The 12,947-nt window shown below is 41.5% G+C and overlaps 1 protein-coding gene across 3 annotated transcripts in view; it reads right to left on the minus strand.

The window, feature by feature from the left end:
- GLDC (glycine decarboxylase) overlaps positions 1–12,947 on the minus strand; it is an 89,722-nt gene that overhangs the window by 71,555 nt on the left and 5,220 nt on the right. For all 3 annotated transcript variants that reach the window (XM_067553075.1, XM_067553076.1, XM_067553077.1), the window contains one exon: positions 1,450–1,585. In XM_067553075.1, coding sequence (XP_067409176.1) covers positions 1,450–1,585 — 136 coding nt within the window. Of the gene's footprint in view, positions 1–1,449; positions 1,586–12,947 lie in introns of those variants that run through there.

Raw genomic sequence — 12,947 nt, forward strand, 5'->3', positions numbered from 1 at the left:
GGATAGAGAACTGGCTAGAGCATAGAGCTCAATGAGTAGTGATCAATGGCTCCATGTCTAGCTGGCAGCTGGTCACAAGCGGAGTGCCTCAGGGGTCAGTCCTGGAGCCAGTTTTGTTCAACATCTTCATCAATGATCTGGAGGATGGGGTAGATTGCACTATCAGCAAGTTTGCAGATGACACTAAGCTGGGGGGAGTGGTAGATACCCTGGAAGGTAGGGATAGGATACAGAAGGACCTAAACAAACTGGAGGATTGGGCCAAAAGAAATCTGATGAGGTTCAACAAGGACAAGTGCAGAGTCATGCACCTAGGATGGAAGAATCCCATGCACAGCTACAGACTGGGGACCGACGAGCTAGGCAGCAGTTCTGCAGAAAAGAACCTGGGGGTAACTGTGGATAAGAAGCTGGATATGAGTCAGCAGTGTGCCCTGGTTGTCAAGAAGGCTAATAGCATATTGGGCTGCATTAGTAGGAGCATTGCCAGCAGATCACAGGAAGTGATCATTCCCCTCTATTCGGCATTGGTGAGGCTGCATTTGGAGTACTGTGTCCAGTTTTGGGCCCCCCACTACAAGAAGGATGTGGAGAAGTTAGAGAGAGTCCAGCGGAGGGCAACAAAAATGATTGGGGGCTGGAGCACAAGACTTATGAGGAGATGCTGAGGGAACTAGGCTTGTTCAGTCTACAGAAGAGAAGAATGAGGGGGGATTTGATAGCAGCCTTCAACTACCTGAAAGGGGGTTCCAGGGAGGATGGAGCTAGGCTGTTCTCAGTGGTGGCAGATGACAGAACAAGGAGAAACCGTCTCAAGTTGCAGGGGGGAAGGTCTAGGTTGGACATTAGGAAAAAGTTTTTTACTAGGAGGGTGGTGAAGCACTGGAATGGATTACCTAGGGAGGTGGTTCTTTAGAGGTTTTTAAGCTGTGGTTTGACAAAACCCTCGCTGGGATTATTTAGCTGAGGTTAGTCCTGCTCTGAGCAGGGGGTTGGACTAGGTAACCTCCTGACGTCCCTTCAAACTCTATGATTCTAAGCAAGCAGGCCAGTCCTATAGGCTACAAGTTAAGAGACCAAAAATTGTAAACTAAACTTCCCACTCACATCATAAAATTCATCTTGAATAACCATATTATTTAGTACCATTTGTTGAGCTAATGCTCTGCATTAGGCCCACTGATCTCTCTCAAACCCAGATCCTATATTCATAAAACTGTTGGACAATACCTTTCTACTACCACATTTGGAATAAACTCCTGCTAAAGTCATGATGAATATTTTTATGCTCCCCTAATCAAACTTCTATCTGACCAGTATAACATCAGTATCAAGGGGGCGCATTACTCGGCAAACAGCATTATTGTATGTTTGTCTATGTACCACATTTATAAAAAGAATATATCTGAAACATATGTATGCTTTTAATTAGGAAATGATGTACATTACCATCCTGCATTCTCCAACAAATTCCGCACAATGGCCTGAGGTACTGAGCAGTTGTAATAACCCATGCCAATGTAGGACCTCCAGATTTTGTTCTTGCTTGCAATATTGTGTAGAGTTTCAAGAATTTCATTTTCACCTGATTGAAAAGAAAATGTTATGGCATAAAATGTTGTACAGGACCAAATAATGTTAATTATTTTGACTAAACACAATGTAAGCTAGTTAAACAAACTAAATGTCACTACCAAAGATTAAACCATTGCCTGAATCTCTAAGATTCCAATCATTTTCCATACTACAGAGGGAAAATGTTGACATTTTTTAAACCCCACACACTTTCTGGGGCCACAATGTATGGATGAATACAGGCAGCCCAGGAAAGGACCTTTTACTCATCTGAAACTGGCAGAAATCAACAGCAAGATAAGGCTGTACATCATTCACAATTAAGGTTCAGGGAACATGTCATAAAGAGATCTCAAATTTTTCCAGCTTCCTACCCAGGAAGGTTGATGTCAGATGCCTAAGCATTATAGGCTAGAATGCTAAGAAGCTTTACATTCCAACTCAGACTGATTAGAACATGATTATGAAAATGTTTAAGTTGCGGTGCAGATGTGAAATTCTTCCCCCATTCCCACCACTACTACTATTCTGTTCGCCAAGTCCCATTCTCTGGAACAGTTTTTTTTTTTAACCAGAGGTTAATGACTTGAGGCATGCTTAGTTGCTTCTGCTCAGGAAGTTGTTTTCCCAGCTACTTCAAACAAGACTGATCAAATTTGAATGGAAGTGGCCACTGCCATGGCGGTATGTCCGTGACTGAAGTTTTTGAGCAAATCATCTTCTAAGGTAGAATTCCAGTCAGTCTTATTCACTGAGATACTGGGGAAAGGAATGGGAGAGCATCAAACTGCTATTTGGATCCATTCCCTGATGGCTCATAGCGTCAAATGGGGAGATATTGGATCCACTGATGACAGATGAATGATACCTCCCTACCCAAAGAAAAGATGCTAGTTGCCTTCAAATAAACTGTTAGGCCCTTGCTCAGGAAGCCATCTTGAAAACTAGCATTCTTGCTAATCATTGGCGCTAATATTCTCTTTTTGGGAAAAATTATGACAAGGCAGCCTTGGTATCATCAATACTCTCACACAGCAAAAACAAACAACCCAAAGAATAATCTTTGAAGTATTTCACTTTTCCCAAAAGGATATCAATGCTACACCACCTTTTTTCACAAAAAACGTGAGGTGAACATTTTAGCATGCCCTGAAGGTCAATAAATTCAGAATATTTTAGACTGGGATGAAACCCTTATGGTCAAGAGTGCCTTTTTCATCTATATCTGTATGTTAAGGTGTTTGGGACTTTCTGTATATGGACTTTTTCCAGAGGAATTCATGCTCTGACTAGGTTGGATTACTACAAAACACTTTAAATGGGCCAATTCAAAAACCATAGGTGGTGTAGAATATGGCTACCCACTTGCATGGTAGTCCTAACCACAAGGAGGCAGTTTTTACAGCGGAATTAAGAGCTAAAGGCACAAAAAGGTACCTAGTTGGCTTTACAAAAGCTGCTGAGCATGTACAATACCTGTCTGCATCTTTAAGAAATTAAATATCTTTGTAAAAACTGGCCCAAGGAATTTACCACATCAGTTACACTGTATTCCTGTTCATTCTGCAGTACAAACTGAAGAATTGCCTTTGGAATATAAAGCCATACTACAGGTTAGACCCTGCCTATTTAGGAAGCCTCCTCTCTCCATACACCACTCCAGCAGCTGCGATCAACTTGGAAACAAGAAATAATAGTCATTGATATAAGTGGCTAGAAGCTAGATAGCAGGGTGTTCTCAGTGGAGACCCTCATCTCTTGAATTCATTTCCTTCACTGGTACAACAAATATTAATTTCTTAGCCTGGCTTTCATGGCTCATATCTCTTTTGCCCAAGGTGTTACAGATTTACATCTTGTTTTACAGATAATGGTGGGGGTGAATTGCTTCAGTTTTCAGCTGAATAAAATACTGTTTGGCTGAAAAGGTATTTTCAGAATATACTTTTGCCTCAAGACAATTATCGAACACATTCTCTAAATTTAACTTCATTCCCCCTTACTCTTCCTATACTTTTCAATGGACAGATCAAGCAATTTATTTTTACTTGCATGTGTTTTAGCACCCCTCCATATTTCAAGCAACTATATTTATGAAAAGTTTAAGTTTGCCTTTGTATGTTTTATAGAACTGAAAGAATCAAGTTTCTACAATTTTTCTGCATTCTTATCTATTTAACTCCTTGCTTAATTAATTAATACTCAAAAGTTTCAAGTACCAATTGTGTTTACCAACACAGAATGTTCCACACATCTCAAAGACACCCAAACAATATAAGAGCAAGACAACTGCAGTAAACCCATAGTAGAAACACTTTCCTTATCAGGCAAACAAAGGATGTTCAAATGTGAGCTTGCAGGGTATCTTCCAGAAAGTGGCAGCTCATTATCAAGTTTTGCAGAAAACACACAAAACAATCATTGGTAGGGTAACAATATTTGGCAAAGTAAAAACAGGATAATGATTGCCCAAACCCCGTGCTGCTGGGGGCTGACTGCCTGCCAATGGTCATCAGTTGGCAAGAGCAAATGGGACAAATAACCAGTTTTGACCCCCCCCCCCCCGCCCCCCAAAAAAAGTCGGGACATCCGGGACACAGCTTAAAAACAGGACTGTCCCATCCAAAACAGGATGTATAGTCACCTTAACTGGTATTTATATGAACATATATTGAAAACGTACAAAAGCTTACCAAAATATTCCCCCCCCCCAGACAGAGAGCTCTGTCTATACTTGAAAGACTATAGCTGTAGCATTTCAGCATAGACATTACCTACATCATCAGAGGTCTCCTGTCGCCATAGATAATCCACCTCTCTGACAGTTGCTAGGTAGGCATATGGAAGAATTCTTCCTAGCGCTGTCTACACAGGATCTTAGGTCAGCTTAACTATGTAGCTCAGGGATGTAGATTTTTCCACACTCCTGAGCACTGTAGCTCAGTCATTCTGACTTTCTAGTGTAGAACAGCCCAAAGCCTGGATATTAAATCCATTAAGAAAGTAAACAGCAGAGTTCTATTCAATTAAACTCTCAGCTTCAATGCAAAAACATACAACATCTCAGAAAAGTTAAAAACAGCAGGAAAAATGCATAGATTTGATTGCATGCCAATGAAAATTAATTTTCTTGAATATTTACACAAATGCCACCCTGTAAATATAGTTATTGTACTATTAATTAATAAATTTAACAGGAGCACTAACAATCATTTTGTTAAGAACTTGACTGCAATTTCTTCATTAAAGACAAACATTTAAGACTCCCTCACCAATGGCACATAAACCCCAGAAGACAGTGTATGGGGACTGCACTTCAGGCTGGTTGATTTTAAATTTAGTTTAGTTAAACCAGTACTTTTTGTGTAAGACAAGGATCTTGTTTATATAAAGAATCAGTTTAGTTAAACTGGTGAAAACTCCTACTCTAGATGCATGTAAAATGGTTTAATCCTCAGCCAAATCAATTTAGATTGCATTGATAGGTTTCTGAATTAAACCAAAGCAATTTAAGCAAGAGTTAGATCGATCTGAGTGTATCCACATCGGAGTCGCACCAGTTTAACTACATTCATTTAAAAATCAAAGTTAAATGAGCACAACATTTCTAGAGTTAAGTAGACTATGGATGGTCACATGAAGTAGGGCAAAAAGTGAAACGTCTACTCCATGAACAGCAGCAAACAGAGAAAGGTCAGACCTCTAAGGAGACCTCTCCATTATCTGTCCATTGTTTTCTTTCACCTGGGCTGCACAAGGAGCAGCAGTTACTACAATTGTATAGCTGTAGTTACTTCAGCTGATAGCTGTGTGTGGCTGTCACAGAGGAAAAGTGATATGGCCCTGAGCACAGTTCTTAGATGTGTTTTTTTTTTCTTGTGAGGGTGGAGAGATACTAACTTGAAACCAGGGATGGCGGAATACGTTCCCACCTCTATCACAAAGGGGCTTGTAGGGATTATTTCTAGCATTCACCTCACTATTAGGAACTGCTCCCACAATGGTGGGAGAGTTCTCTTCCCATTCTGTCCTGTCCCTATCTTCATGTGTATGTATGCACCTGTGTGTGTATTATCCTCTTAAAATGGGCCTCTTACTAGTTCTTTCAATTGCTGAACTCCATTTTGGGCCTGTGGCCATTTTTGAGTCTTCTCCAACAGCCCTCATTCCAGGACTTCAACGGTACCTCTACATGACATTTTTAAGCATGCAAGAGCTAGCCCCCCAGCCCAGCTTGACAGTGCAGGGCTCATACTGATAGGCTTCACAGTCTGATCTGAAGCTTCAAAGCACTGTCAACACAGCTATCTTTAGGGTGCTAGTGCAAGACCCACTAACCCAAGTGTATTGACCCAGGCTAGGAGGCTTGCTCCCACAGGCTCCAAAGGATGTGTAGACATACTTTTTTGAGGCCATGATCATGTTCAACGTTCTGCATAGTTGGTTGCCATATATTGCAAAAAGGCAAGGTAAAGTCGGACACCTCACTTGACCACAGAGCAGATGTAAGGAGCTGAGCAAGTCTGTCTTCTGCTTTATGTGACTACAGTCAAGGGCATATTTTCTGGCCAGGAACTGGCCTTAAACCATCAACATTTTTCACAGGTCAAGCTGTATGATTCTTGATTATCATACAAACTGCCCTGCATTGTAGCTGAACTGGTGATCTAAATGTCATTCTCTGTATCTTTACCAATATCTTGAGCAATTTCTTTCTTGCGAATGCCCTCTTAAAGTACATGGATTTATCCAGCCCCGAATAATGTTTCCTTTCTGACAAGAGCAACTCAGACTTTAAAGCCAGATGGGATCATCGGGATCACTAATCTGACCTCCTGCACACTGCAGGCCACAGAACCTCACCCACTCACTCCTGTACTAGACCTATAATCTCTGGCTGATTTACTGAACTCCTCAAATCCAGGATTTAAAAGACTTCTAGTTACAGAGAATCCACCATTTACTCCAGTTCAATCTAGCAAGTGACCCAGACCCCATGCCGCAGAGAGAGGCAAAACACACCTCAGGGTCCCTGCCAATCTGACCTGGGGGAAAATTCCTTCCCAACCCAAAATATGGTGATCAGTTAATGAGCATGTGGGCAAGACCCACCAGCCAGCTACCCAGGAAAGAATTCTCTGTAATAACTCAGAGCCCTCCCCATCTAGCATGCCATCTCCAGGCATTGAAGGTATTTGCTACCGAACTACCTTCTCTTTCAAAATTTGTTTAAAGATCTTGCATACAACGGAGGTCAAACTAAGGGGTTTGGAGTTTCCTGGATCTCTTTCCTCCCCTCCCACTTCTTAAAAATTGGTCCTATATTAGCATTCATCAGTCAGAGGGAACAGTCCCCAAGTTTACAGATTCATTAAAAATCCGTACTATTGGGCTTGCAATTTCATATGCCAGTTTCTTTAATATTCTTGGATGGAGATTATCTGGGCTCCCAGATTTGGTCCCATTAAACTGGAGTTTGACTTCCACTTCACATGTAGTAATTCCTACTTCCATATCCTCATTCCCATTAGCCACCCTGACACAACGTTAAATTCCTCATTACCTTTATTAAAAACTGAGGCAAAGTATTCATTTAGGTATCGGGCCATACCTAAATTATCTTGAATCTCCACCACAGCCTTATTGTTTAGCGGTCCCAGTTCTTTCCTCTTTTTCTTTTTATTTATATAGCTAAAGAAACTTTACTATCACAAGGTCCAATTCTGCTTGGCTTTTGGTGGTTCTCACTTTTTCTCCTATGCTTTCTGACCTCCAGGAGGTAGATTTTTTTGCTGATCTATCCCATCTTCCATTACTTTTAGGCTTTCTGCTTTCTCTTAATAACCTGTTTGAAATGCTTGATCATCCCGCTTGGTCTGCAAGCCTTCCCTATGAATTTTTTCCCCTTGCTTGGGGTGCAGGCTTTGGATAGTTTCTGCAACTTTGACTTAAAATAATTGCTAGCCTCTTCCACATTCAGATCCTTGAGTTCTTCAGTCCAGTCCACTTGCCTTAATTTTTCAAGGTTTCCCCTCTTAACATCATGGAACCTAGTTGCAGACTATTTTTGTTTATCCTTCCATGTAGTTTAAAGTGAATTAGCTCATGATCACTCAAAGTAAGGTTGTTCTCTACAACCATTTCTTCTATGAAGCCCTAGCTACTTGCCAATACTAAATCTAAAATGGCATCACCTATTGTTGGTTCAGTGACTATTTGGTGAAGAAATCTGTCAGCTATCACATCCAGGAATATCTGGGTCCTACCATTATTGGTAGCATTTGTCCTTCAATCAATATTAGGGAAATTGAAGTCTACTGGGAAATGTGTGATTATGGGAGTATTTATTTCATTAACTATATTGAAAAGGTCTCTATCCATATCTAAATTGGAGCCTGGGGATCTGTAGCAGACCCCAAGCACTATCCCAGTGAAGCCTCTGTTAGTTTTCTTCCCCAGCATGATTTTGACCCAAACAGATTGTTTTATCCATTCCATCACTTCTAATTTATTTAGAGTTTAGCATAATATATTAATGATAAAGGTATCACCTTTATCTTTATTCTGGACTTTCCTGAACAGCACATACCCTTCAATACCTGTACTCCAGTCATAGCTGCTATTCCGCCATGTTTCTGTTATCCCTATAATTAGGGCCCTGCAAATCCATGGATATCTGCTTTATATCCATAGATATCTGCATCCGCAGATGCAGTTGTATTTTTACCATCTTTGCAGATCGTGGATTGGATGCAGATCCAAATTTGTGTATCTGCACAGGGCTCTAGAGCAGCAGTTTTCAATCAGGGGTCCACAGCTCCCAGGGGACCACGACCTGGTTTCAGGGGGTCCATGGGGTCCCCCCATCAGGCAGAAGCTCCTAGTCACAGTGCACTCCCCCTCAACAGGGCAAAAGCCCCGAAACCCACAGGGTGGGGGCACTAGGGCTCCAACCTTCTGCCCCACAGGGTCCCTGAAACCAGCTCATGGCTCCCCCAAGAGGCCACAGACCCCAAGTTTAGAACAGATACTCTAGAGGATATGGATGCAGATCCAGATATAAGGCGGAGTACGGATTGTGGGACAGATACAAGTTAATTATCACAGATGTGGATCCCAGATGTGTGCAGGGTTCTACCTATAATATATGGTTTCACTTCCTATACCAGTAGTTCTAGTTCCTCCATTTTGTTATCCAGGCTCCTTGCATTGGTGTACAGACATTCTAGTTGTTTCTGCTTGGCATTCCCCCAGATTCTCGCTCGATTAGATACAGTCATTCTACTGCCAGTATCACCTACCTGACAGACACTGTCAGTGGTCCTGACACTTTCTTTCCTCTTGATGTCCATTCTCCTATCTTTTGTTGTTCCTTTCTCTATTGCGGTATCCTCTTACTTGATTTTCCTCCTGCTCAATATTTAGAAGCAGGAGTGACAATTACACGAGCATCTCTCAACCATCTCCCCAGTAGTCTACTTCCCTCCCTCCTTGGTGGAACAGTCCTCTATCTGTGAATGCCTCTCAGAGGTCAAACATACTCAAAGCCCTCCTTACAGCACCACTGCCTAAGCTATCTGTTGATCATCATAATTTTGTCTTCTTTTCACTCTCCTCCACTACGGACAGGTGGAATCTCAATGAAGATCACCTGAGCCTCCATTTCTTTAAGCATCTTCCCCAGTTTGGCAGTCTCCCTTGATGAATTCCAGCAAGAATCTAGCAGTATTATTTGTTCCCACATGAAGGACAATCAGTAGATTCTTTCCTGCTCCCATTAGGATCGTCTTAACCCCCAGTCTACATCCAATACCTTAGCTCCTGTTAATCAGCACACCTTTCTGTTCTCCAGATCAGCTCTAGTGACAGGCCTGTCTGTTCTTCTTAGTAGGGAGTCTCCAATTACATAGATCTGCCTCTTCCTAGTGTTGGTGCAATTCTCCAGCCTGTCCCATTTTGTTCTTCTTGGCTGCAAGTCTTTTTGTCCTCTGTTTTCACTTGCAATCCTCCTGGGACTCCAAACTCAAGGAATATAGACATGTACAGGGACCATGTACTCCTTGATTCTCTTGCCTGAAAATCTGAGCTCTAGAATATTAACTCATTTTAAAATATTATGGTTTCTAGCCCTTTAGGTTGTGAAGACAACTGAAAATGTGAACCGTCTGTAAAGAAATGGCGTCATTTTCTTTTACGTCCACAGTTAATCTAAAACGGTGGATCTGGGTGCTAATATTGAAACCCACTAAGCATTAAAGCGTCAATAGTGCTAGCTATTACACTGCAGACTGTTTTTAGGAGAAACCACTAACTATTGTGCTCATGTTACAACCCTAAATTGTCTGAAATTGCCAACACCCCTAACAGTTTCCTGCCTAGCTGTCAATCTCCAGCTTCTCCACTCCACCTCAATTTCTCATGCCGTTATGCCTTGTCTATAAATTGTTGTGGCATATCAAGAACTGAAGATGTGGTGACTGTAGCAGGAGCTTACCCTGTCTGGCTTCAGATGCTGCTATTGACTTAGTATGCCTTCTTCCCCAGTTAAACAGATTTCACAATGTGGGTGTTGGCATAATAGTGCTCCCGCCTCTAGAAGCTGGTATATTAACAAGATTCAAAACACCATAAATCTTCCACTCAGCCTTCTACTGGATCATAATCCTGGGTGCAGAGTTCTTATGCCTGTTCCTGCTGAGGCTTCACTCCCAGTAAACTTGCTCCCCCTAGCCTTCTGCCTCAGAACTAGGGAGAGTTTACACTGCTGCCAACGGTCAACAGGAGATACGCAAGCTACATAATGTAGCTTGCGTATCTCCCGTTGACTTAGTTACTTTGCCGTACTGCAGCATCTTCACTGTGCTGCATTCACAGGAGACATCCTCCAGTTGACGCAGGCTTACTCCTTTCGGGGAGGTGAATTAATGGCATCGACTAGAGAGCACTTCTGGGATCTACTGAGCGGGTCTCCACAACCTGCTCACTTGATCCCACTGCATCAATCTCCGAGGAGTTGGCAGTGTAGACATACCCTCAGTATAAAGCAGCTCCCAAAGATCTCCTGCTCCTTTGAGTCACTCCCCTGACTAGACTCAGGCTTCAGTTTTTCTATATCCTGCTGCAAGCCTGGTTCCTAGTCATATATTCCCAGTACATGGTCCTGGACTGAAAGGTAGACTAGTTAAGGGAGTCTAGGTTTCAGCCTCACCTTTAATGTGTCAGCTCACCGTGTGAGTGACAGAAATTAATTTACTAGAGATAAAGAAGGTTACTGCAGTGGTTTATATTAAATTTTAAAATTGCGTTTCTCAACTTGAATTGTCAGAGAATTTCCACTTTGCTATACCAGAGAGCTGCCAAATCTAGGGAGCTTGTTACAGAACAGGGGTCCAGTTTGCCACTGAATACACAGACCTTGAAAATAGGGTGACCAGATAGGAAATGTGAAAAATTGGGATGAGAGAGGGTGAGGGTAATAAATGCCAATATAAGATGAAGTCCTGCATATCAGGACTGTCCCTATAAAATCAGGACATCTAGTAATTTGTTTTCAAGTAGAATGACACTTCTGCCTGTTACTCTTCTCTGAAGACAGACTGTATGAAGACTAGTGGAATCTGTCACAGTACACAAACATTTGTATATACTGTCATCATCTGTACTTTACATTATAAAGACTTTGGTCTTAGATCATAGATTTAATTTTTAACCTCTCCCCTCCAGGTTGTGAAATAAGAAAGCATCATACCAAGCTGGGAAAAATAAAAATGATAAATGAGCACCGATTAAGAAACAATTGGAAGTCAGCCATCATACTCAACCTCCTGCTTCCAGTTTTGTAGGGCAGTACAGATTAAATGCTTAATCTTAGCTCTCTCCACTGAAAATAGTCTAGTAATCCTTCAAGTACCTTAGCTGGCAATTCTTTTCTTGCTGAATAAATAAGTGCAGTTGATCTTATTTATTTCCTTAATTCAGTGTATAATATAATATTATCAGAGGCAATACCAAGAATAAAGTTAATTGATCTCACAGAACTGTTATCTCAGAATCATGGAAGAGAACTCTGCAGATTCTGCCAGGAGTTCAATGTTAACATTTATGGATTTCACAACTTCTCTCTTAGGAGACAAACAAGCTGCTGCTTTTTAGCAGAGAGATCTCCCACTGCTCTCTTGCCTTCTGTAAGTTTCCAGTTTCTTCTACTCTCCCCCTCCCCCACACACACCAGCACATATCGATCCACACACTTGATATGATACTTTCTAGAAGCTATAAACCAGTATAGTTCTTGGTTTGATCAACATGGTTTCTTTCACAGTTTTGCTTAGACAACCTGATTTAACTTGTTTGAGACCCACTACTCTATGTAAGATCACAGTCTGAAAAGATCTCTGCATCTTTCCACTCATCCCACAAAGTTCTATTTATCTTAATTTTGTTCTCCCTCTTTGTCACTAAGGTCCAGGTAACACAATTATCTTAGTATGATAAATGGTGCTAGAACACTCTCACAACATGTCAATAAGGATGCCCACTCCTGGAATGTTTTAAATGAACAGGCACCAGTCTATGCAAGTAAGCTCAGATTCATTTAATCAACAATACTGGAGTGGCAATACTTTCTGGCAGTCTTGGATGGAGAAGTGCCAGAGTAGGAGGAAATGGCACTGCTGGCAATAAAGTTGTGGCCACTGGTCAAATAACACTGAAAGGCAGGGATGGAGGACAGCAGTAACAGACATTACAGAACAGACAGCAGAAGAGTGGGAATTGTAACTGCTCATGGCATGGATCTGAGACTAAGTCATAACCAAAATAAATGCCAACTAACAATCTGTTATGGTGAATTCACACAATACTCATTTCACTCCGGTGATGTAATGACAATCAAAGACACCTCGCGTGAAATTATAACACCTTAATTCACAATTAATTTATGCAAAGTCAAATAATGTTTTAGTAGTTAAAACTTCCTAGACATGGTCCCTCGCCCACTAAACTAACAATCTAAATTGACAGAAAATAGAGACACTGCACTGAACAACAAAAAGGTAAGGAGAGTGCTCAATTTAACTTTATTTATACTTAATGATGTGGAACATCACGGGTGCCAGCAGGAGAGAGGGAATTGTTAAGGACATTGTGCACCCTGGATTTCGGTTGGGGACGGGAAGCCAGTGCCAGGGTCTCTTTCCTCTGGAAAGAATCTCTATTATTTAATAATAAACTTCACACTGCATTGAGTAAGAGATCTTTTAGCATTTACCATGACAATGACATTTCCTTCACCATCTTCGGTCCACCCATTGGCCTTATCTACACAACGGCCACATCTACATTAGGGACACTTTACCACTATGGGAACACCA

Source organism: Emydura macquarii, unplaced genomic scaffold (assembly GCF_026122565.2).
Source record: "Emydura macquarii macquarii isolate MOO-44397 ecotype Brisbane River unplaced genomic scaffold, CSIRO-AGI_Emac_v2 contig_1451, whole genome shotgun sequence".
NCBI classification, from domain to species: domain Eukaryota; kingdom Metazoa; phylum Chordata; order Testudines; family Chelidae; genus Emydura; species Emydura macquarii.